This window comes from Pleurodeles waltl, chromosome 12 (assembly GCF_031143425.1).
Source record: "Pleurodeles waltl isolate 20211129_DDA chromosome 12, aPleWal1.hap1.20221129, whole genome shotgun sequence".
Taxonomy (NCBI): Eukaryota; Metazoa; Chordata; class Amphibia; order Caudata; family Salamandridae; genus Pleurodeles; species Pleurodeles waltl.
Window position 1 is genome coordinate 633,907,684 of NC_090451.1, and position 21,832 is coordinate 633,929,515.

At 47.6% G+C, this 21,832-nt stretch overlaps 1 protein-coding gene across 1 annotated transcript; it reads right to left on the reverse strand.

Annotated features, from left to right (window-relative positions):
• Positions 1-760: 760 nt before the first annotated feature.
• Positions 761-16,908, reverse strand: LOC138268436 (protein S100-A2-like). Its single transcript, XM_069218060.1, has 3 exons — positions 16,755-16,908; positions 4,128-4,267; positions 761-961 (listed from the first exon to the last, which is right to left on the reverse strand). The coding sequence occupies exons 2-3, from the start codon at positions 4,257-4,259 to the stop codon at positions 818-820; spliced, it is 276 nt and encodes a 91-aa protein (XP_069074161.1). The 5' UTR covers positions 4,260-4,267; positions 16,755-16,908; the 3' UTR covers positions 761-817.
• Between the last annotated feature and the right edge of the window lie 4,924 nt (positions 16,909-21,832).

Here is a 21,832-nt window from a genome sequence, read left to right on the forward strand (position 1 = left end):
CCATGGAAACCATGGCGGTAGGCAGGGTAAAAATGTCTGAGGTGGTACAATAGCGGCCGCCGGACTGTGTGAGTGGTACATTGTGGTGGTATGTAACGCCAGCCTGTTGGCGGTACTACCGCCACATTATCACCGACCGCCGGGATCTTAATGACCCCCACAGTCTCCTTTTTCTTCATTTTTAATGGCAGCCTATGAGCTACATTGCCCTGCACTCGTTCGTCCTTATTTTGCATTACAAAATGGTTTGTGAAGGATTTTTTCTACTAAACTTTAAACTCATTCTGGCATTTGAATACATGCGCCTTAGCTATTTGTCCTTTATAAAGTACACAAGATGAAGAATTTCGGACACTGTAGCTTTTCCTTTAGGCTGCACATTGACATTCTTAAGTGACTTTGCAGGCCTTCCTGAAGTGAGGCAAACATGAACACTTACGAAGTTATATTGGAAAAAGTGCTCCCGGGTCTCCGCAAGTGGGCTGAACTATTCAATACTTATGACTGTCATGGAAATACCCCTACAAGAGACCTGGACTTACAGGTAAGAAACTATTCCTTCCATTTCATCCCTCTTAGTTTCTCCTCCCTTCATCTGCTGTCTCTTTATCTCACACTTCCAGGTTTTAATTTTCAACACTTCTCTTTGTTTCTCATTTTACTGGCCATCACCTGCTCAAAATATGCATGGCCCGAATCAGCCACCAAGAGTTTTTGGAAAAGATAGCCGCAGCAGAATTAAATGGCGCTGAGACAGAACAAATTTGTAAAAATGTTTATTACAAATGCACGTTCAGGTAATGCTGCTTTTATTGCATTATCTGGAACATCCCGATTCCCTCAGTATGCATGCGATGGAGATCAAGAATATGCCGTACTCTTGGAAATCCACAAACTTATCGCCATCGAGGTCCATTTTACCGCAAATGCCTTTCAATACATCACCACTTTTGTCGATTTTCTGTGAACGAGAAGAGATTATATAAATTATATTTGTGTCATTGAGTAAAAAGTAAACCATGAAACTGTGTTTAAAGAGTTCTCTGGCTACACAGTACTAGAAGAAATACAATTAGCTGATTTTTTTTTAGGGCGAAGCCTACCAGACTGTCTGGTTGTCAAAAGACACCTTCTGGGCATTCTGAAAGCTGCCCTGCGAATGCATTCTGCCCATTGCTTACCACTGGCTTTGTGGTTTGTAACTCACATTTTCTGGCTTTCTATTTGCTGGCTTTGTTTTAAGCTGTCCATCATGACGTTCTCACTCCTGCTTGTTCACCCTAGCCCCATGTATTCTTCCACGAGTCCTTGTAAATAGGCTTTTACATTTTGCTGTTATCTTGTCACATTTGCTGTGCATTCAAAAACAGAGGTCAAATGTCAGGCTCTGTCTTCTGAGGGAGTTTGACGTTTACTTTTCTCTCTCTGACTACAAAGTGAGAGGATATATATGACAATGTTGTTGGGTACTAGGAAGAAACATTTTCCTAGCACACAACAAAATGTAAATGTCTTTAAATGAACTTTGCACATATTTCAGAATATATCAGAATTACAAAAGCACATTTGAAGCATCTTTTTGTAATTCAGGAGTTTAGTAGAAACAAATATTTAAAACAATTAAAATAAATCAGTACACTAGGTGATGCCTTTTCCACACATTATTGTTTGTGCGCTATATATTTTTATCAGTAAAACTGTATGTATAAATGTAATTGTAATTTCATTTGAAAATGTGTTGTCTTTAATGGCAGTGTGCTACCACACCATGCGTACTCCACACTCTGCCACTGTACTCTACACCACCCTACTCCTCAACATAACACTTCACTCCATCACACTCCACTTTACACTATTCTATGACACTTAACGCGAGGTATACAACTCCACTCTACGACACTCCACTCTAATACACTTAATGCCACTTTATTCCACTCTACACTACTCTACTCAACTCTGACACTTTACCCCACTCTACACCATTCCACTCACTGCCACTCTACTCTGTGACACTTTACTCCACTATACGCCCCTCCACTTTGACTACTTTACTCCACTCTACTCCACCCTACACCACTCCACAACACTACACCACTCTACTCTGACACTCTACTCCAGTTTACAACACTCTACTCCACTCTCTGCCATTATACACCACTACATTCTACCACAAGTCACTCCACTTTACGCCACTCCACTCTACGACTCTAGTCCACTCTACGCCACTCCACTCTATGCCACTTTGCCACACTCCACAACATTCTACTGTACGACACTTTATTCTACGCTAATCCCCTCTACAACAATTTGCACCACGACACTCTGCAACACTCTACCCTACTCTTTGCTAGCTTACTCCACTTTTTGCTACTCTATTCCACTTTACGCCACTCCACTCTATGCCACTCTCCTCTACACCGCTAACTTTTAGCCATGCTGAACAGCAGCGAGACTGGTATACAACATAGCTAAAACACATTGTCAAAGCCAATAGCTCTTGGATAGATGCAACCTATTAGCTTTGCCAATGCTTATATTATGTGGCGATGATTTGTGTTTTTGTTCTAGTTTAGAGTTTCACCATGCATCCAGTGGGCTTTGCTTGGGTGAAAGATGTTGTGCTCATCTTAGTGATACTGATAAAGTTTCATAGGTAAAAAGATCAAACTTTGGGGAAGACATGCTTTTTAGGCCTGGCCTAGAAACACGTTATCTGTTACTATCTCCATCCACTAATATGTTCAACTGTTCACAGTTTGCTTCTGCCCGCCATAGCCAACAGCATGCGGCAGTGAGTCAGCCCTCTTAAGCCATTGACTCTTTTTACTGGGAGAGATGGCATTTTGTTCTTGCACATGTGCGCCTCTGCCTTGAAAGAAATCCACTTCATTGCCCGGACTATTAAGCGTACCGTGCTTTCACTCCTCTTATCATTTCTGTTTCTTAAGCATCTATTTTTGCGATGTCATTTTTTTGCTAACCTTTTTTGGAAACATATGCACGGCACTTTTATACAACAGCAGTTAGTTTTATAGAACAAGAAAATGTGTCTTGTAGGAGTTTACAAAACAATTGTAAAAAAAGGAGGCTGGTCTATAATAGACCTATTAGCTTTGCCAATGTTTGGTTCATATTTAAGTTCTTTCACCTCTTAACTGAGAAGTTTTGCATGTCCACCTTTTTCTTCTAGTTCTACATCCATCTGAAATACCCTGTTCACTGCCTGTTTCTCATGCACCTCATAAAGTCCAGCATTATTGCCTGTTCCAACGTTAGACTTAGATGCTAGGCCCTGCATCAAATCCTATCCCAAAACTATCTTCAACTCACCGATCATATCCTGTTCTGCTCAACCTCGCAACATTGCTCATGTGGCACTTTGGTATGACTCTGGTGACTAGCACGCTACCAGGTTTCTAGGTTCTGGTCTCCAAAAGTAAACCGACACTGGCCACAATTCCTCTAAAGTGGCAGGTGTAGAGAGATGGCATATCAAATCTCCCTTTGAGAAAAAAACAATAACCAATGTACTATCACCATTTTTATGATACAAGAAGACCATTGTTGTCTGATCATATTCTTTACATAAATGAATGAGCTACCACATTCCACTGTGAAGGGGCCAGTATGTTGCTATCCCTAACTATGCTCCATACTGTGTGCTGACACATCATGGCAGCTCCTCAACAGGTCTTAAAGGAGGCTGACCCAAGGGAAGTGCATTAGCAATCACAGGGTTAACCAGGTTGATGATTCAGGGCACCCAGTGTCTTTCAAAATGGAGGTAGACTCCTTAGCACAACAGGAGGGAAGCATGTAAAACGGCAGAATTAAGCCCAGAAAAAAGGCAGAAAATGCATAAAGGTCCCATCTTCCACATTAAAAGGTGCAGAGGTGATTGACCAGAGATATTTAAATGGTGTCTGGGGCCTAAAGCTGTCAACTTAATGCTTCAGGCCTCTTTAATTGCACTGTGGCCTTAGAGCACCAGACATGGCACGGTCTACGTTACTGCATGCACGTGTTGGTAAGATCACTTGGGTAAAGAGGCTCTGCAAACCTAATAAATAGCCATCTTTCAGCGCTATCTACTTTGACACCCACTGTTGCTTGCGTCATTTACTTACGCTGAGTGTGGGAAACTCAGCCTTGGCCAACTTGATGAGTTCAGGCTGGCTCAGCGTGCGGCTGTCCTTATCCTCTCCTGCATATTTATCGAACTTTTCGATCATTTTACATATCACCTCTTCCAGATTCATTTTGAAGTCTGAAAAACAGAAAAGAAAAGAGAGAAACCTCATCACGTTCTTCTGGTCTCTGAAGTTAAGAATAATCAATGTATGTTAATCATGTTGTGCTGCAGCGGTTTTTACTCTTTTGATTTATACTGAATCACTACTGTCCTTGTTAGATTTTGTTTGCTGCACTTCCACTGCTCCCACAAGTCAAGATAAGGTCACCACATAAATTTTTAACCTCCAATTTTAAATTCCTTCACAGTTAGAGAGGGTTTTAATTTGAAAGTTTACATATTGCATATATATATATATATATATATATATATATGTATATATATACACACACACACACACACACAGCTCCACTGATTGATCAAAAAGAAATATTTGGGCAATTGTTCCTCCTCAGGGACCCCTCCATCTCTCTTATGGGATCAGGACACCTGTACCCTGACCCCTTTATGTTAGTTTTTTATTGTTTTTGCTCCCCCTGGCCTGATGCGAGAAAGAAAGTGGTGGCTGCAACTTTCCTCTCAGGTTGTGATCAGCCAGTCAGGGCCTTGCTTTTCCGCCGTTTCTGTGGACCTCCCGCGAGTGGATCCTCATTCCTAGATATCTATAATTATTTTTCCTTTAATAACTCCAAAACTACTGAACAGATTTACAACAAATTTCAAAAAGCAATCTTTCTGATGGATACAACTACCTGTGGATTCCTCACCTAATGAATACTCCCATGGCGCCAGCATTCGACGGAAATCTTCTTACTAGTCTCTGCACGTCGACGAGGACGTCAATCTAGCCCACGCGACGCCGTCTGACGTCATACAGGCAATAAGAGGTCCTCGACGACGTGCGGACGTGAGTTCCCTTTTTTCTGTGCATTCGAAACGGTTATCTTCGAGGGAGCAACTGTTACTTTTGTGGTTACAGTGTATTTTTGCTGCGTAGTCTTTCGCTGTGGTAATAATGTCGCAGAGAAAGTCTGGATTCAAGCCTTGTCGTGAGTGTGGAGGCAAGATGTCGGTGACGGATCCTCATTCCGATTGCCTTTGGTGTTTGAGCTCCGACCACGACGTCTCGACTTGTGATTCATGCCAGCACATGAATCCAAAGGCCCTCAAGGAACGTGAGGCGAAGCTGTTTATGGCGAAATCGAAGGAGAAGCATCACAAGAAGTCTTCTTCTCCAAGACATCGGCGTCATCGAGACTCCCGACGCCGTAGAGAATCTCGGTGTCATTCGAAGGAGACTCGTTCCAGGTCTTCGGATCGGCGCCGAAGGACATGGGAGATCAGTCCCACGGTTACGCCGCATCCTTCGACGCCGTTGCCCTCTCCGGCGTCTCCAACTTCACCTGGACAGGCGTCGGTGATTGAGGTATTGGAGACTCAGGTGTTTTCTCCGGCGTTGCAGACGTCGAGGCCGGCGTCGGGGTCGCCTCCGAGACAGACACCCCAGTATCCGGCTTTTCCCACCCCTGGAGCCGATAGTTCCGCATTCTTGAATGCGATGTATGCCATCTTCCAACAGATGGCTCCAGGGGGTGCTCCGGCTGGGCCTTTGGCCTTTTCATTGGGTGATCCTGCGCCTCTACGGCCGGCACCCTTTATGCCCTTTCTCCCTTTTGGGACCGTGGGCTCGGCGCCAGTGTCGGCGCCGGTGGCCGCTCCGGTGGCTTCAGAGGGATTGGCCCCGGGGATTTCCATCCCGTCGACGTCGGGATTTCGGCCTGTGACTCCGGTGGGTCCATCTGCTTCAACTGCTCTTTCGTCGGCGCCGAAGTTACCTGTGGCGCCGGACGCGGCGTCGGTGGCTTCTGAAGATCGGCGCCGATCTTCGACTTCGGCGGAGGCATTGTCGACTCCGCGTATTGAACAACGGCTTCATTCGAGGAGACGTGCTCTCCGTGTATTAGAGGAGCAGGAGTACCAACGAGCCCTGGAGGAAGGAGAGCTAGAGGACTCGGGTGATGGGCTGCGTGGTCTGGAGTCGGCCAGTGGGCTGGACACTTCCCCTGAGTGGGATCTTTCGTCCCCGGGAGAATACACTGAGGAGGCTGCTTCCTTTCATGCAGTGGTACGGAAGGCAGCTAGTTTTTTGGACCTGCCTTTGCCGGTGGTGGAGGCTAAACAAAACCTTCTAACAGAGGTGCTACATCCGGCCTCAGCTGCGGCGGAGCCTCTTTTGCCATTTAATGACGCTCTGCTGGATCCGGTGTTAGAGGTGTGGAAGAGGCCGGCATCTTCCCCAGCAGTTCACAGAGCCGTGGCCAGGAGGTATCGGGCGGCTCCGACTGACCCTGGTTTTCTGTCTAGGCACCCTACGCCGGAGAGCTTGGTGGTGCAGGCCTCCTGTTCATCTAAGTCTGCGCCTGGTTCTTTCCCGACGGTGCCTGGGGACAGAGATTCAAAGAAACTAGAGGCGCAGTCCAAGAAGATTTTTTCGTCCTGCAGTCTGGCGTTGAAGGCCACCAACGCAACCTGTATCCTGGGGAGGTATATTCATGCTCTGATGGATGACATTTCCTCATCATTTACAGAGCTTCCCCAGAGTCTTTTGGATCTTGTTTCAAATGCCCAGGCTGCTGCGACCCAGATTATCCAGACGGGACTGGATACCACCGACTCGGTAGCCAGAGCAATGGGCACAACTGTGGTGGCAAGGAGACAGGCCTGGCTCCGTAACTCGGGCTTTTCTGCGGATGTACAGTCCACATTGTTGGATCTCCCGTTTGATGGGGACAAACTGTTTGGAGCCAAGGCTGATTCGGCCTTGGAACGTTTTAAGGAGAGCAGGGCCACGGCTAAGTCGTTAGGGCTCCAAGCTCCTTCTTCCACGGCCTCTTCCAGATTTTTCAGGAGGTTTTGTGGATTTGGGCGTGGCTCTTCCTCCTCTTCCTTTCGGGGAAGATATCAGCAACCTGCCTCTTCCCATCCCTATAGATCTTTTAGGGGGAGAGGTAGGGTCCGCACCAGAGGAGCCTCTCAGCAGCACTCTGCCTCTTCCTCATCCTCTGGCGGGGTGCAGCAGGGGAAGCAGCCTTAGGCTTCCACCATTTCCCACTCACTCCTCTCCTGTAGGGGGAAGATTACAGCATTTTCTCACCAAATGGAAGACTGTTACAACGGACACTTGGGTTCTCAGTATTGTGGGAAAAGGCTACACCCTTCCCTTTCGGGAGTTCCCGCCCCTCATCCCGCCCCGTCCTTCTTATTGTTCAGAAGAACACCTCCTGTTGCTAGAACAGGAGGTACAAGCCCTCCTTTCAAAGGGCGCGGTGGAGTTGGTCCCAGAGCAGAAAAGGGGTCGAGGATGTTACTCAAGGTATTTCCTGATTCCCAAGAAGGATGGTCGTTTGAGACCAATCCTGGACCGGAGGATCTTGAATTGGTTCCTCAAGCAGGAAAAGTTCAAGATGCTGACCCTAGCACAGGTGCTTTTGCCGTTGAACAAGGAAGACTGGATGGTGTCTGTCGACTTGCAGGATGCTTACTTTCATATCCCGATACTCAAGTCACACAGGAAGTATCTCCGGTTTGTGGTGGGATCGCAGCACTATCAGTTTGCGGTCCTTCCGTTTGGTCTTACTTCAGCACCTCGAGTCTTCACGAAGGTGATGTCGGTGGTTGCGGCAGAACTCAGAAGGAAGGGGATAGCAGTATTCCCTTACTTGGACGACTGGTTGATCAAAGCCAAGTCCCCGGAGCTTGTGTCGTATCATCTGCAGTCAACAACCCAGTTGTTGTTCGACCTGGGTTTTTCGGTGAACGAGCCCAAATCTCACCTAGAGCCCTCTCAGCGCCTCCTGTTCATAGGGGCAGTACTGGATACAACATTGGGTCGGGCCTTTCCTCCGCCTCAGCGGATTCAAGATATTCAGGATTTGGTTCCAATGTTTCGAAATGGAGCGGTAGTTCCAGTCCTCAAGGTCCTTCGTCTGCTCGGTCTGTTTGCCTCCTGCATTCTGTTGGTCACGCATGCTCGCTGGCACATGAGGGCTCTTCAGTGGTGCCTCCGAAGGCAGTGGTCTCAACACAAAGGGGATCTAGAGAGTACTGTCAAGATCTCCAGAGATGCTGCTGTGGATTTGAAGTGGTGGATTGCAAGCAACAATCTTTCACAAGGAAAGCCGTTCCAGGAGTCGCCACCAGTGGCCACAGTCATAACGGATGCTTCCACTCTAGGGTGGGGAGCTCATCTGGGGGATCTGGAGATCAAAGGCCTTTGGTCTCCAGAGGAACAGATGTTTCACATCAATCTGTTAGAGTTACGGGCTGTACGTCTGGCTCTCAAGGCCTTCCTCCCTTCCCTTCGTGGTCAGTCGGTACAGGTCCTAACGGACAATACTACCACGATGTGGTACATAAACAAGCAGGGAGGAGTGGGGTCGTACCTTCTCTGCAGAGAAGCTCTTCGACTATGGTCCTGGGCAAAGGACCATCAGATTTGCTTGATAGCAAACCATCTGGCCGGAGTCTTGAACGTGCGTGCGGACAGTCTCAGTCGCCAATTCTCGGCAGACCACGAGTGGCGTCTCCATCCAGATCAAGTCCGTTTAATCTTCCAGAGGTGGGGGTTTCCTCGGGTAGATCTGTTTGCCACTCGAGAGAACGCGCATTGTCCGTTATTCTGCAGCCTCCAGTATCCGATGCAAGGAGCGTTGGGGGACGCGTTTCAAATAACCTGGTGCGGCCAGTTGCTTTACGCGTTTCCTCCCCTACCCTTGATTCCTCGAGTATTGAGGAAGATTCGCCAGGACCGGGCTCTAGTCATCCTAATAGCTCCGGATTGGCCAAGGAGGGTATGGTACTCCGACCTTCTCCAACTCTCAATGTGCCCTCCGCTCCGTCTCCCTTTCAGGGCAGACCTCCTCTCGCAGTCGCAGGGGCAGGTTCTACACCCCAACCTCCAGAGTCTGCACCTACATGCCTGGAGATTGAACGGGGCAACCTGAGTTCCTTCTCTCTCCCGCCTGAGGTAGTGGATGTTATATTAGCGGCCAGGCGACACTCCACTAAATCTATCTACGCTAATAGATGGTCTAAATTTGTTGCGTGGTGTGGAGAGAGGCAGATTGATCCTTTGCATGCTCATCTATCGGACGTTTTGTCTTTTGCTCTGTCTCTAGCGCAGAAAGGTTGTGCAGTGGCTACCATTAAGGGTTATTTATCGGCCTTGTCAGCCTTCATATGTCTTCCAGACCAACCATCTTTATTTAAATCCCCTATTGTTATCAGATTCTTGAAAGGTCTTCTAAATAAATATCCTCCAAAGCCATTCGTTATGCCGCAATGGGATTTGTCCTTGGTCCTGACTTTCCTTATGGGGTCCCCTTTTGAACCTATGCATTCTTGCCCCTTAAGGTATTTGGTTTTAAAAACAGTCTTCCTGATAGCTATAACATCAGCAAGGAGAGTGAGTGAGTTGCAGGCCTTATCAGTAAAGCCCCCTTATACAACTTTTTATGGGGATAAGGTGGTGTTGAGGACCAAGGCTGCTTTCCTCCCGAAGGTTGTTTCACCCTTCCATTTGGCTCAGGCAATTACTTTGTCCACGTTCTATCCTCCGCCTCATCCTTCCAAAGAGGAAGAAAGACTGCACCGTCTGGACCCAAAGAGGGCGTTGAGCTTCTTTATTGATAGAACAAAGGATTTCAGGCTGGAGGATCAGCTGTTTATTGGATACGTGGGCAAGAGGAGAGGAAAGGCAGTCCACAAGAGAACACTATCCAGGTGGGTTGTTCTTTGCATTAAAATCTGTTACTCTTTGGCAAAGAAGGATCCTCCTGAGGGCATTAGAGCTCATTCCACCAGAGCTAAGTCGGCCACTTCGGCCTTGGCCAGAGGTGTTCCTGTGGTCGACATCTGCAAGGCCGCAACTTGGTCGTCCCTTCACACTTTTGCAAAACATTACTGTTTGGATTCTGAGGTTAGAAGGGACGGCCATTTTGCACGGTCAGTGCTGCAGGATTTCTTGGTTTGACCGTTTAGGCACCCACCGCCGGGCGTGGTACTGCTTTGGGACTCTATTCATTAGGTGAGGAATCCACAGGTAGTTGTATCCATCAGAAGAACGAGTTACTTACCTTCGGTAACGACTTTTCTGGTGGATACATTAGCTACCTGTGGATTCCTCACGGTCCCACCCGCCTCCCCGTTGCCTTTCTGGTCTTACCAAGTAATCCTTGAGTACGCTCCTCTTGGTCTTTGAGGGTGCAATAGATGTTGTATATATTATATGTATATAGGTATACATCTTTGTGTATATACTTGATGTGTAGATATATATTTTAAAAAGAGAGAGTTATATATATATATAAAAGATTTACAGTTATTCATGCAATGTTGTGTATTTTTACAATGTAATGGGATGTTGCCTTGCTCTTTCATTGCATTACCTGGTTGTTCTCATGCACGTAAAAAATGATTGGTACTGACGTCCGCACGTCGTCGAGGACCTCTTATTGCCTGTATGACGTCAGACGGCGTCGCGTGGGCTAGAGTGACGTCCTCGTCGATGTGCAGAGACTAGTAAGAAGATTTCCGTCGAATGCTGGCGCCATGGGAGTATTCATTAGGTGAGGAATCCACAGGTAGCTAATGTATCCACCAGAAAAGTCGTTACCGAAGGTAAGTAACTCGTTCTTCTGGAGTTTGAGCTGTAATTGTGTCTGAAATCCCTATGGGAAATTGCATGGGGAAAATGCACTAAGGAACCCCCCCTTTTTTTTCCTCATCCCCCTCTTAATGAATCACCCCAAAAATTTCCAAACAGCAGCAGTAGTGAGAGTCAAACTAGTGTTGACTATTTTGTGAAGATTCGTCAATTAGCGCCAAAGTTAGAGGCAAAATAAAAAATGCTTTTCCTATGAAAACGAGGTCCTAACTATAACTACTTACTGGCTATCGCCAGTAGGTTTTATATTACCTAGTGGCAGAAAAAGGGGGGGTCCCAAAACGCTTATTCCCAATTCATTTTTACAGTGGGATTTTGAACAGTGATAGTGCCCGAACCACTGCAGGGAATTACACCAAATTTCGCAACAAGGTAGCTTGTGGTCCAAAAACAATTTTTTGGGTATTTGGTGTAAATCTGTTCAATAGTGTTTTAGTAACTAAAGAAAAAACAAATATGTATATATTTAGGGACGCAAAGGTTTTGCGAACCCTCCTAATTATGTGCTGAGATCTGATTGCCTGCCAACACTCCAACTGCTTAGCCCCCCTCCACCTCAAAGAAAACAAAATATTTAGACAGCGCCCCGTTGTATGGGGTCCCCAGGGTGAGACTGGCCTGGGGCGTGGCCCAACTCCCCTGAAAAAAGAAAAAAAAATTAACGTTTTTTGTAATTCATTTTTTAACCATTGCCGAATTTCTTAAACATTCTATGTGGCACTGGAACAACCTATACAAATGATGCCAGAGGTATTTAAATGATTCTTCTTCTGTTGCTGCTCTCAAAACTAGGTGGATATAGCATTGGTGAATGTGTGTCTTTAAGACCAGAAGCCTGTTTTGGCATGAGGACGGGGAGAGGAAGAAATGTATTATTTCGTACACTGAGAAAACTACTATTTTGGAAACATTCAGATAGCCATATGTATTCCGAATTTTTGGTTTGGAATTCTGGTTGGTCACCCTGCAGTACAGAGTTCGGTTTAGTCATTCCGGGTTTTAATGCAGCCTTCTGACTGGTCAGTCAATGCTCTGAATATTAATACTGAACCCATTATTGATTTAGAGATCAGATTGCTCATTGAAAGTTCTGTTTCCAAATTCAGAGCTCTAATGATTTATTCGACTTTCTTCTCAGTCACTGATCTTCTGACTGGTCATTCACAATTTCAGAGTTGCTCTTCAGAGTAACAAATAGTCATTCCGTTTTTTCCTCGTCCATTCGGCGCTCTGATTGTTCTTTCAGGGTTCCTGTCACTCAAGAATAGTACAGCTTGGTCACTCAGCTCACCACTTGGCTATACAGAGCATTTGTTTCTAATTAAGAGTTTGTGTCCCTCATTTACAGTTTTTTAATGTCCATTTCAGGTTTAAGATACAGCTATAGGGCATTGCATGGTGACATATCGTGCTCCCAAGAATCTTTGGATCTATGCTAATTTATTGGAACAGTCTCATAACAGAACAGAGCAAATACAAAGTTTCACCACACCCTCAAGGCCCTTCATTAGATTCCACTCCATGACCGCATAACCATCAAGACCTGCTTGATTAAAATAGAAGCATCGAAAAATTAAAAAGTAAATGCATTAGCACGTTGAAGAGTTTATAAGAAACTCCTTCAAACTCACGAAAAGTTGCAAGGCACTTTGGGAGGTTCCTCGGCCAAGAGCAACTGCTTTGTGCCTGGATTATTGGCAAAAAGACACACCTTCCTGTTATATTTACTGGCAGTGTTGACACAGGACCATCGTCTCTACGCCCTGCTCAAGGAAAAAAACCGTTCTGCTTACTTAATAAATAAGTGTACGCCTTGCACGTGTTTGCTTTCAAAAGGGCAAATGTGCCAAGCAGAACTGTGACCAGAGACTTGTAATTTTTAGTTTAACCGTCTGTGACATACAGAACTATGTTTATTGACAATACTGTGTTGCATATGATTAATTTGGTTACTTTGGGAGGAGTCATGTACTCTACTCTAGGTCGTCAGCTTGCCTAGTGTGGAGCTAAACAACAGAGTTCTAAGCACTGTGCCATCCTGGGGAGGCCATTTTGTCTCTCAGAACATCATCCTGCTTATCTGGAAACATCCTGATCACTTCGGAAAGAGTTCATAGCAATACTAAGTACTAGATCAAGCATGAGCATTTACAACTGTATTTATTTTCTACTTTCAAGAACAAGAAGTTCAAATAGTACTTGGTCAAACTGAACAGTGATGCTTTTTTCACATTAAATTCCAGTACAATTTAGCCATAGATCATTGGACCAAAATATTATAATTTACCCAATTCTGGTTACAAAATTAGGAAGGTATTTGTAGTGTATTACTGACTAGTAATTCTAGTGCAGTGTTTGTGGTGCATTTGTAGGCCTGGTGTTAGCCAAGACCTTTTGGTTATACTAAAATTACATGAATAAAATACGTATAGGACTTTAAGCCAGCCTCTTTCTCGCTTCAGGGGCTTGAAGCCCCTATACATATTTTATTAATATAATTATTACCATTATTCCGATGTTGTGTCATTCACACTTTTCTTCCACCTATCAAAGCATACAGCAATTGATGGATCACCCACTTCAGTCATTGGCTAAGTTCACTGAATTCTACCCTTTATCAAAGGGTGCGTCTATACATGTAGTGATAAAGTAGTTCCCCTCAGTGCTGAAGGGTAATTTCTGAGACCAACAACATTTTTTGCGTTTATCAACATTTTGTTTTAATGTTTGACCACATCCAGCTGCTTGCCCACTTTAAAGTTTTGCAAAACCCAAGACAAAATAAGCATTGACAAAGGCAAAAGGCTGGCCACCATGACCAAACCTATTGCCTTTACCAGTGCTTGTTTGTGTTATTATTACGATCCAGACTCCATGGAGTAAGGGGGCCCTTGACAAGTTTTTTGCTTGGTTGGTAGACTCAGATACTTACACAGTGTTGGTCATTTGTAAATGTGATTTTAGAGAATGTAACTATATTTAATTTAAGATACCCCCTAAGGCATGATCAGTGCCCATTGGCTTGTTAATAATGGGGTGCAAGTTTCTGCTTTGTGTGCTTTGACTGTGTGAAGACATTGGGACTCCTAGATCTAAGCCGCTAGAGGCATAAGAACAGTATGACGATCTAGGGTGCATGGACAGACAATGTAAGGAGCTTAGACACACGGACAAACAGTGTAAGGAGCTAGGGGCACAGCATGGGAAGTGTTGGTCTCATGTAGAGATACCGTGAGGAGCATGAACAGACAGCATGGGAAGTGTGGGGCTCGTGGATATATGCTGTGAGGGACATGAACAGACAGCACACGAAGTGTGGGTTTCATTGAAAGATGCTGTGAGGAGCATGTGAAGTGTGGGGCTTTTAGATACTGGGATGAGCACGAACAGACAGCATGGAGTTGTGGGTCTCATGGAGGGATACTGTGAGGGACATGAACAGACTGCATGGGAATTGTGAGGCTCATCGAGAGATGATGTGAGGGACATGAACAGTGGGAAGTATAGGTCTTATGGAGAGATACTATGAGGAGCATGAACAGACAGCATGGAAGTGTGGGCCACATGGAGAGAGACTGTGAGGGACATGAACAGACGACACGGGAAGTGTGGGGCTCATTGAGAGATGCTATGAGGGTAATGAACAGACAGAGTGGGAAGTGTAGGTCTTATGGAGAGATACTGTGAGGAGCATGAACCGACAGCATTGAATTGTGGGTCTCATGGAGAGAGACTGTGAGGGAGAGAGACTGTGAGGGACATGAACAGACGGCATGGGAAGTGTGGGGCTCATGGAGAGATGCTGTGAGGGACATGAACAGACAGCATAGGAAGTCTGGGTCTCATGGCGACATAGTGCGAGGAGCATTCACAGACAGCGTGGGAAGTGTAGGTCTCATGGAGAGATACCGTGAGGGATGTGAACAGACACCATGGGAAGTGTGGGGCTCATAGAGAGGCACTGTGAGGAACAGGTAGAATGGGAAGTGTAGGGCTCATGGAGATACTGTGAGGGGCATTAATAGACAGCATGAGATGTTAGGATATATACACAGCATGAAGAGCTTGGGGCTCGTGGATAAACTGTGTAAGGGGTTTTAATAGACTTCATGGCAAGTTTGGATATGGATACAGCTTATGAAGCTTGGTGCTCATGAACAGGCAGTTTGAGGGTCTTAGGGTGCATGGATAGTGTGAGGATCCATGGACATTGTGAGGGACTTGGGACTCCAGGACAGACACTGTGAGGGGCTTGGGACTCCTGGACATACATTGTGAGGAGTGTGGGACACCTGTTCAGACACTGTGATGAGCTAGGGACTCCAGGGCAGACATTGTGAGGGTTTAGAGCACACATACAGACACTGTAAGGAGCTCCTGGTCCATGGATAGACACTGAGGTGTTTGGGCCTCATGGAGAGACTTTGTGAGGAGCTTGGGACTTATGAAGGGACATTGTGAGAAGCTTAGGTGGAAAGACATTGTGAGGAGCTTGGGACTCATGGACAGCCATTGTGAGGAGCTTGGAGCTCATGGAGAGACAATGTGAGGGTTTAAGAGCACATTTACAGAAGGAGCTCCTGGTCCATGGACAGGCACACTGAGGAGTTTGGGACTCGAAGAGAGACATTCTGAGAAGCTTGGGACTCATGGAGAGACAACCTGAGGAGCTTGGGACTCATGGACAGACATTGTGAGGAGCTTGGGACTCATGGACAGACACTATGAGGGTTTAAGATCACATGGACTGGCATTGTGATGACCTCATAGCCCATGGGTGGACATTCTGAGGAGCTTGAGACTCCTGGACAGACATTCTGAGGAGCTTGGGAATCATGGAGACACCGCGAGGGTTTAAAAAGCACACGTACAAACACTGCAAGGAGGTCCTAGTCCTTGCACAGACACCGATAAGTTTGGGACTCATGGAGGGGCTGACACTGCTATAAAGTACTTCGATCTCCAGGTGCCTCCTTCTCAGATGCCAGAGTCCGAGCGCCTTGAAACAATACTGCTCACAAAGTGCGCTAGAAGAACTGTATGCCTTGCTTTCTCCAACCTTTGCCAGTTGCTGCATAGCCCTCCGGTACTTCCAAATGCCGAAAGCAATCAAAATAAAAAGTGACCCGGTAGTATGTAAGGATATTCTAGAATGGTATGTAAGGATATTCTAGAAGCTCGCGGTCGCTTTGCCAGTGGCGAGGTTGTCCGGGTCTTCCGCTCTGCTGGGCACTTTGCAGAAACACAGCTGCCACGCCCTGGAAATTTCCACTGGTCTGCAAGGGGACGACCACCATATGAGCGCATACAGCAAAGAAACATGTATTTAAGAGAAAACCGGAGGTTTCTTTTAAAGGAGCTCATTTCTGAGCCTTTTATGCTATTTAGGAGCAAGGTGTTTGCGCCCAATAACCGATGTTAACATTACCAAAAACTACGAGAGTGCATTTATGCATGACAGTTCATGTGCACATAGCAAACAGGACAGGCTGGAATTTCATCCTACAGCTTCCATGCGAATCTCTTTTGTATGCACGTAGCTTTCCGAGCTGTTTTCACACTTGTACTTTGCCGATCATGGGCAAATGTTTATCCTGATATGTACGTCGTTTATAGTAACTCCTGATAATGTCCGTGTACAGCTTATTACAAATCTATCATAACTTAATGCAGCCGCTCCACCCATGTACTCGGTCAAACTCGCAGCGCTTCGAAGATACCAAGACTCTCGATAAGCACTATTGAAATGAACCTCTGCCGTGGAAAATGTAGCCTTAACCCCAGAGATAATGTCCCTAAGGTATCCATCGCAACAGCAGATAAACGATGGAAACTTACCGGAGTGAGCAGTCAGCGGGAAGCAGTCAACGGTATTCGGAGGGATGCGTGTGAGCGTGTTGTGGGAGGGAGGCAGTCCTTTTATGCCGTCTACGGTGCACCCCCCTCACTGATCATCAGAACAGCTCGTATGCTTTAAAAAAAAAACATTTAATATACTTGGCTTGATGCCACCTCTTTCTTCCGGCCAGAGGCTCTGTTTACTGTACTGTGTGTCTGTTATAGTGATGGCTGCCTGTAACCGGTATGGATAAATTGTATTTAGCCCAGCGATTGTCAAGGATGCGGGGTTCCTCGCGTGTTTTTGAGTTTGCCTGTGTTCTATAGCGCTTACATGATATATCCTCTTCGTTTACTTAGGGCGAAGCTTCTCATGTAAAGGACGCTGGTGTGGCTGCGAGGTAGCGTTTACTTCCTCGAAACAATCTCCGAATCGTTTTTTCTGCCGAAAAGGGCGTAATGAAAAAAACATCCTATTTCTGGAAGCAATTGAGGAGAATATATTTGAGGAGAATTCACAGGTGTTTAATGAAGAAAGTAAAATTGTTTTTAATCGCCAGTGTCATATTTCCAGTGCTAAATGGGCAGGTACTATCGGGTACTGACTGAGAGCCTGCACTTTCATTTGGAACGGGATAGTACAGGCACTTCTCAGCACCGCTCCAGTTCTTTACATAGGGAAGTACAGGCACTTCTCAACGTTCGTGCTCCAGTGTATTTAATGGGAAAGTGCTGGCACTTCTCAGAAGCAAATAGGTACTCTGGGACAAGGATTACCTGCACTTCTATATTTCTGTTTCAAGCACTGGAGGTTTCTAGTATTACATCCCTGAACACCATTTTTAGGTCTGGCTTGACAAAGCAGTTGTCTCCTTGACCTTGTGTGATCAACCTAAAAAAGAGAGCTTCAGGAGTTGTACAAAAAGGGGCTTTTGCTCCCTCCACGTATTGGCGGACAGGAGTATGGGGGTCATTCTGACCTCGGCGGTAAAAGGCGCTTTCCGCCGGTCAGAAGACCGCCATAACACCGCCGCGGGCGCGGTAAACCGCCACGGTCATTCTGACCCGCAACTGGCAAACCGCCAAAAACCCGACATCCACAAAAGTCCGCCACACCAACGGCCAGCGAAAAACTGCCGATGACCAAACCTCCACCGTCACGCCAACAGAAATACGCCCATGCCATTACGACCCACAAATCCCTGCAGCGGTCTTTCAACCGCGGTATTCCATTGGCGGTACACACCGCCGCGCTCAAAATACACACACCTTTACAAAACACAGCCACATTGGACAATTCAAAATACACACACCTGAGACACATACACACAACACTCCCACACACCCAATACAATATAAAACACACACCCACATCACCCACAAACCCTTACGACAAAAAATTCAGACAGAAGGCCAGAGAGAGACAGCACAGAATAGAGTACACCATCACACAGAGGCAAATCACAACATCACCCACACAATATCCACGCACAAAACACCACACACCACCACACTCACCATACTCTACAACACATACACCACCCCACACCACCCCATGGCATCCCAAAGACACCCCAGGTTTTCTGACGCTGAACTCAGGGTCATGGTGGAGGAAATAGTTCGGGTAGAGCCACAGCTCTTCGGGACACAGGTGCAGCACACCACCATTGCCAGGAAGATGGAGCTATGGCAAAGGATAGTCGACAGGGTCAACGCTGTGGGACAGCATCCACGAAATCGGGATGACATCAGGAAGCGGTGGAACGACCTACGGGGGAAGGTGCGTTCCATGGTATCAAGGCACAACATCGCGGTGCAGAAGCCTGGCGGCGGACCCCCACCTACTCCCCCAGAATTCACAGCATGGGAGGAGGAAGTCTTGCACATCCTGCATCCTGAAGGCCTTGCAGGAGTATCTGGAGGAATGGACTCTGGTAAGTCAAATCTTAACTACTTCTTCCCACCCCCACCCCACCTGCATCCCAAATCATACCCCCACCCTCACCCCCACCCCATCACACCTACTCCCTGCAAATGTCTCACCATCACAACCCACCCATCCCAACACCTAGCCCTGCATGCGTCCACAAAGCATGGACACCCATCACCAAAGCATGCCCACTGCACATACACATCTCCCCCACAAGCCACCCTCACAAAAGCCCCCACACAGGAATGCCAGCCCTGGGGTACACGGGCACCCACCCATTGACCGATATTGCACACACTGAAGCAATAACCATACCTCTATACCCCTGCAGGACCCGAACGCCACCACACCGCCCAGGAGGGTCCAGAAATGTCCATCCCACCCCCAGAAGAGGCCACCAGTGATGACAGCAGCTCTGTCTCCCTGGACCCAGATGACCAGCCCGGACCATCGGGGACCTCGGGACAGTCGGTTCCCCTCACACAGCCACAGGCCACAGCAGACCTACCCCCCTCTGGGAACACCAGCACAGCACCCACCCAGCGGGCCCATGCCTCTGTCTCCAGGACACGTCAATCAGCGGTGTGTCCACCACTACAGGGCACCCAGGTTAACCGAACTCCGGGTCATGGTGGAGGAAATAGTTCGGGTAGAGCCCCAGCTCTTCGGGACACAGGTGCAGCACACCACCATTGCCAGGAAGATGGAGCTATGGCGAAGAATAGTGGACAGGGTCAACGCTGTGGGACAGCATCCACAAAATCGGGACGACATCAGGAAGCGGTGGAACGACCTGCGGGGGAAGGTGCGTTCCATGGTATGATTGCACAACATCGCGGTGCAGAACACTGGCGGCAGACCCCCACCTACTCCCCCAGAATTCACAGCATGGGAGGAGCAAGTCTTGCACATCCTGCATCCTGAGGGCCTCGCAGGAGTAGCTGGAGGAATGGACTCTGGTAAGTCAAATCTTCACTACTTCATTCCCCCCACCCCACCTGCATGCCAAATCATACCCCACCCTCACCCCATCACACCAACTCCTTGCAAATGGCTCACCATCACAACCCACCCATCCCAACACCTAGGCCTGCATGCGTCCACAAAGCATGGACACCCATCACCAAAGCATGCCCACTGCACATACCCATCTCCCCCTCAAGCCACCGTCACAACAGCCCCCACAAGGGAATGCCAGCACTGTGGTACACGGGCACCCATCCATTGCACACTATGGCACACACAGAAGCAATAACCATACTCTTATACCCCTGCAGGACCCGAACGCCACCACACCGCCCAGGAGGGTCCAGAAATGTCCATCCCACCCCAGAAGAGGCCCCCAGTGATGACAGCAGCTCTGTCTCCCTGGACCCAGATGACCAGCCCGGCCCATCGGGGACCTCGGGACAGTCGGTTACCCTCACACAGCCACAGGCCACAGCAGACCTAACCCCCTCTGGGAACACCAGCACAGCTCCCACCCAGCGGGCCCATGCCTCTGTCTCCAGGACACGTCAATCAGCGGTGTGTCCACCACTAGGTTGACCCACCACCCCAACAACAGCAGGGACCTGGGGACAGTGGTAGTGGGCACACGGTCCAGGGGAGAGAGGCCCAGGGAAACAGGGGAACTGGGAGGGCTGCTGTGCGACAGGGGGGGGACAGGCCCAGGGAACCCACTCTCCACGAGGCCCTCTCCTCCATCATGGGAGCATACCACCACTCCCAGGAGACGATGGCTACGGTACTGGCCAGGTTCCAGGAGATCCAGGTACTGCAGGAGGAACAGTACATGGGGTTCAGGGAAGAACTCCGAACCATTAGTTCCGCAATGGGGACCATCGTCGTGGCTCTTAACCAGATTGTCACCACATTGCGGGACCATGTGGCACCACAAAGGGCCCCTGTCACTAGCATGGACCAAGAACAGGCTACCACCTCCGCCGGCGCTAGTGGACAGGAGGCCCCCACACAACAACAGGCCACCAGAACCCCACCTCCTGCAGAAGAAGAACCACCCCGCAAGCGGGGCCTGAGATCTCGGAAGAAGACAGAGTAGGATGCCAAGACCCCCGCCAGCAAAGGATACCCCCTGATGTCATCCCACTGTCCCACATTGTCACCCTGTCCAACCTTAAACTGCCCCTGCTCCATCCTTCCACAGGCATATGGACAATGCACCTGTGAGACAGAAAATCTGGACTCTGCCATGGACAATACTCCACCATCACCCATCACCGATTTTCAACCATGTCCCTAAATTTAGCACTTAAATAAAATCACTTATTGCACAAAACTAATCTGGAGTCTGCTTGTATTTTGAACAAATGTATTAGACATAACGGTGCCAAAATGTTCAGTTACATTGTGATGACAACATATCACTGTCACACAGCTGTAGTCCATGGGCAAACAAAGCAGAGGTCAGTCAGTGGGGCCCACATCTCTGAAAACTGAAGGGAAAGTCACAACTCAGTTAACATACACTGTGGGGAAACTCAGGCAGTAGAGAGGCAGGAGACTGTAAGTAAATGTAAAATGGCGGTGTTGATTCTTACCTGTGTGTTATTGAAAATACTGTTGTATCACTGTGTCCCTGTTGTCTGTGTCGTCCCCGTTGTCTTCCTCCTCTTCACTCTCCACAGGCTCCACAGCTGCCACAACACCACCATCTGGACCATCCTCCTGCAGGAAAGGCACCTGGTGTCGCAAAGCCAGGTTGTGAAGCATACAGCAGGCCACGATGATATGGCACACCTTCTTTGGTGATTACATTAGGGACCCACCTGTCATATGCAGGCACCTAAACCTGGCCTTCAGGAAACCGAAGGTGCGTTCGATCACTCTCCTAGTACGCCCATGGGCCTCATTGTACCGTTCCTCTGCCCTGGTCCGGGGATTCCTCACTGGGGTCAGTAGCCATGACAGGTTGGGGTAACCAGAGTCACCAATTAGCCACACACGGTGTCTCTGTAGCTGTTCCATCACATAAGGAATGCTGCTATTTCGCATGATGTACGCGTCATGCACTGACCCAGGGAACTTGGCATTTACATGGGAGATGTACTGGTCAGCCAAACAGACCACCTGGACATTCATCGAATGATAACTTTTACTGTTCCTGTACACCTGTTCACTTCCTCTG

Excerpts from the sequence above, each read along its gene's own strand:
- LOC138268436 (XM_069218060.1), bottom strand. The coding sequence starts at position 4,259 with ATGAATCTGGAAGAGGTGATATGTAAAATGATCGAAAAGTTCGATAAA. Across the intron at positions 962-4,127 it reads CTGAGTTTCCCACACTCAGC|AAAATCGACAAAAGTGGTGA; the intron begins GTAAGTAAATGA and ends TCTCGTTCACAG.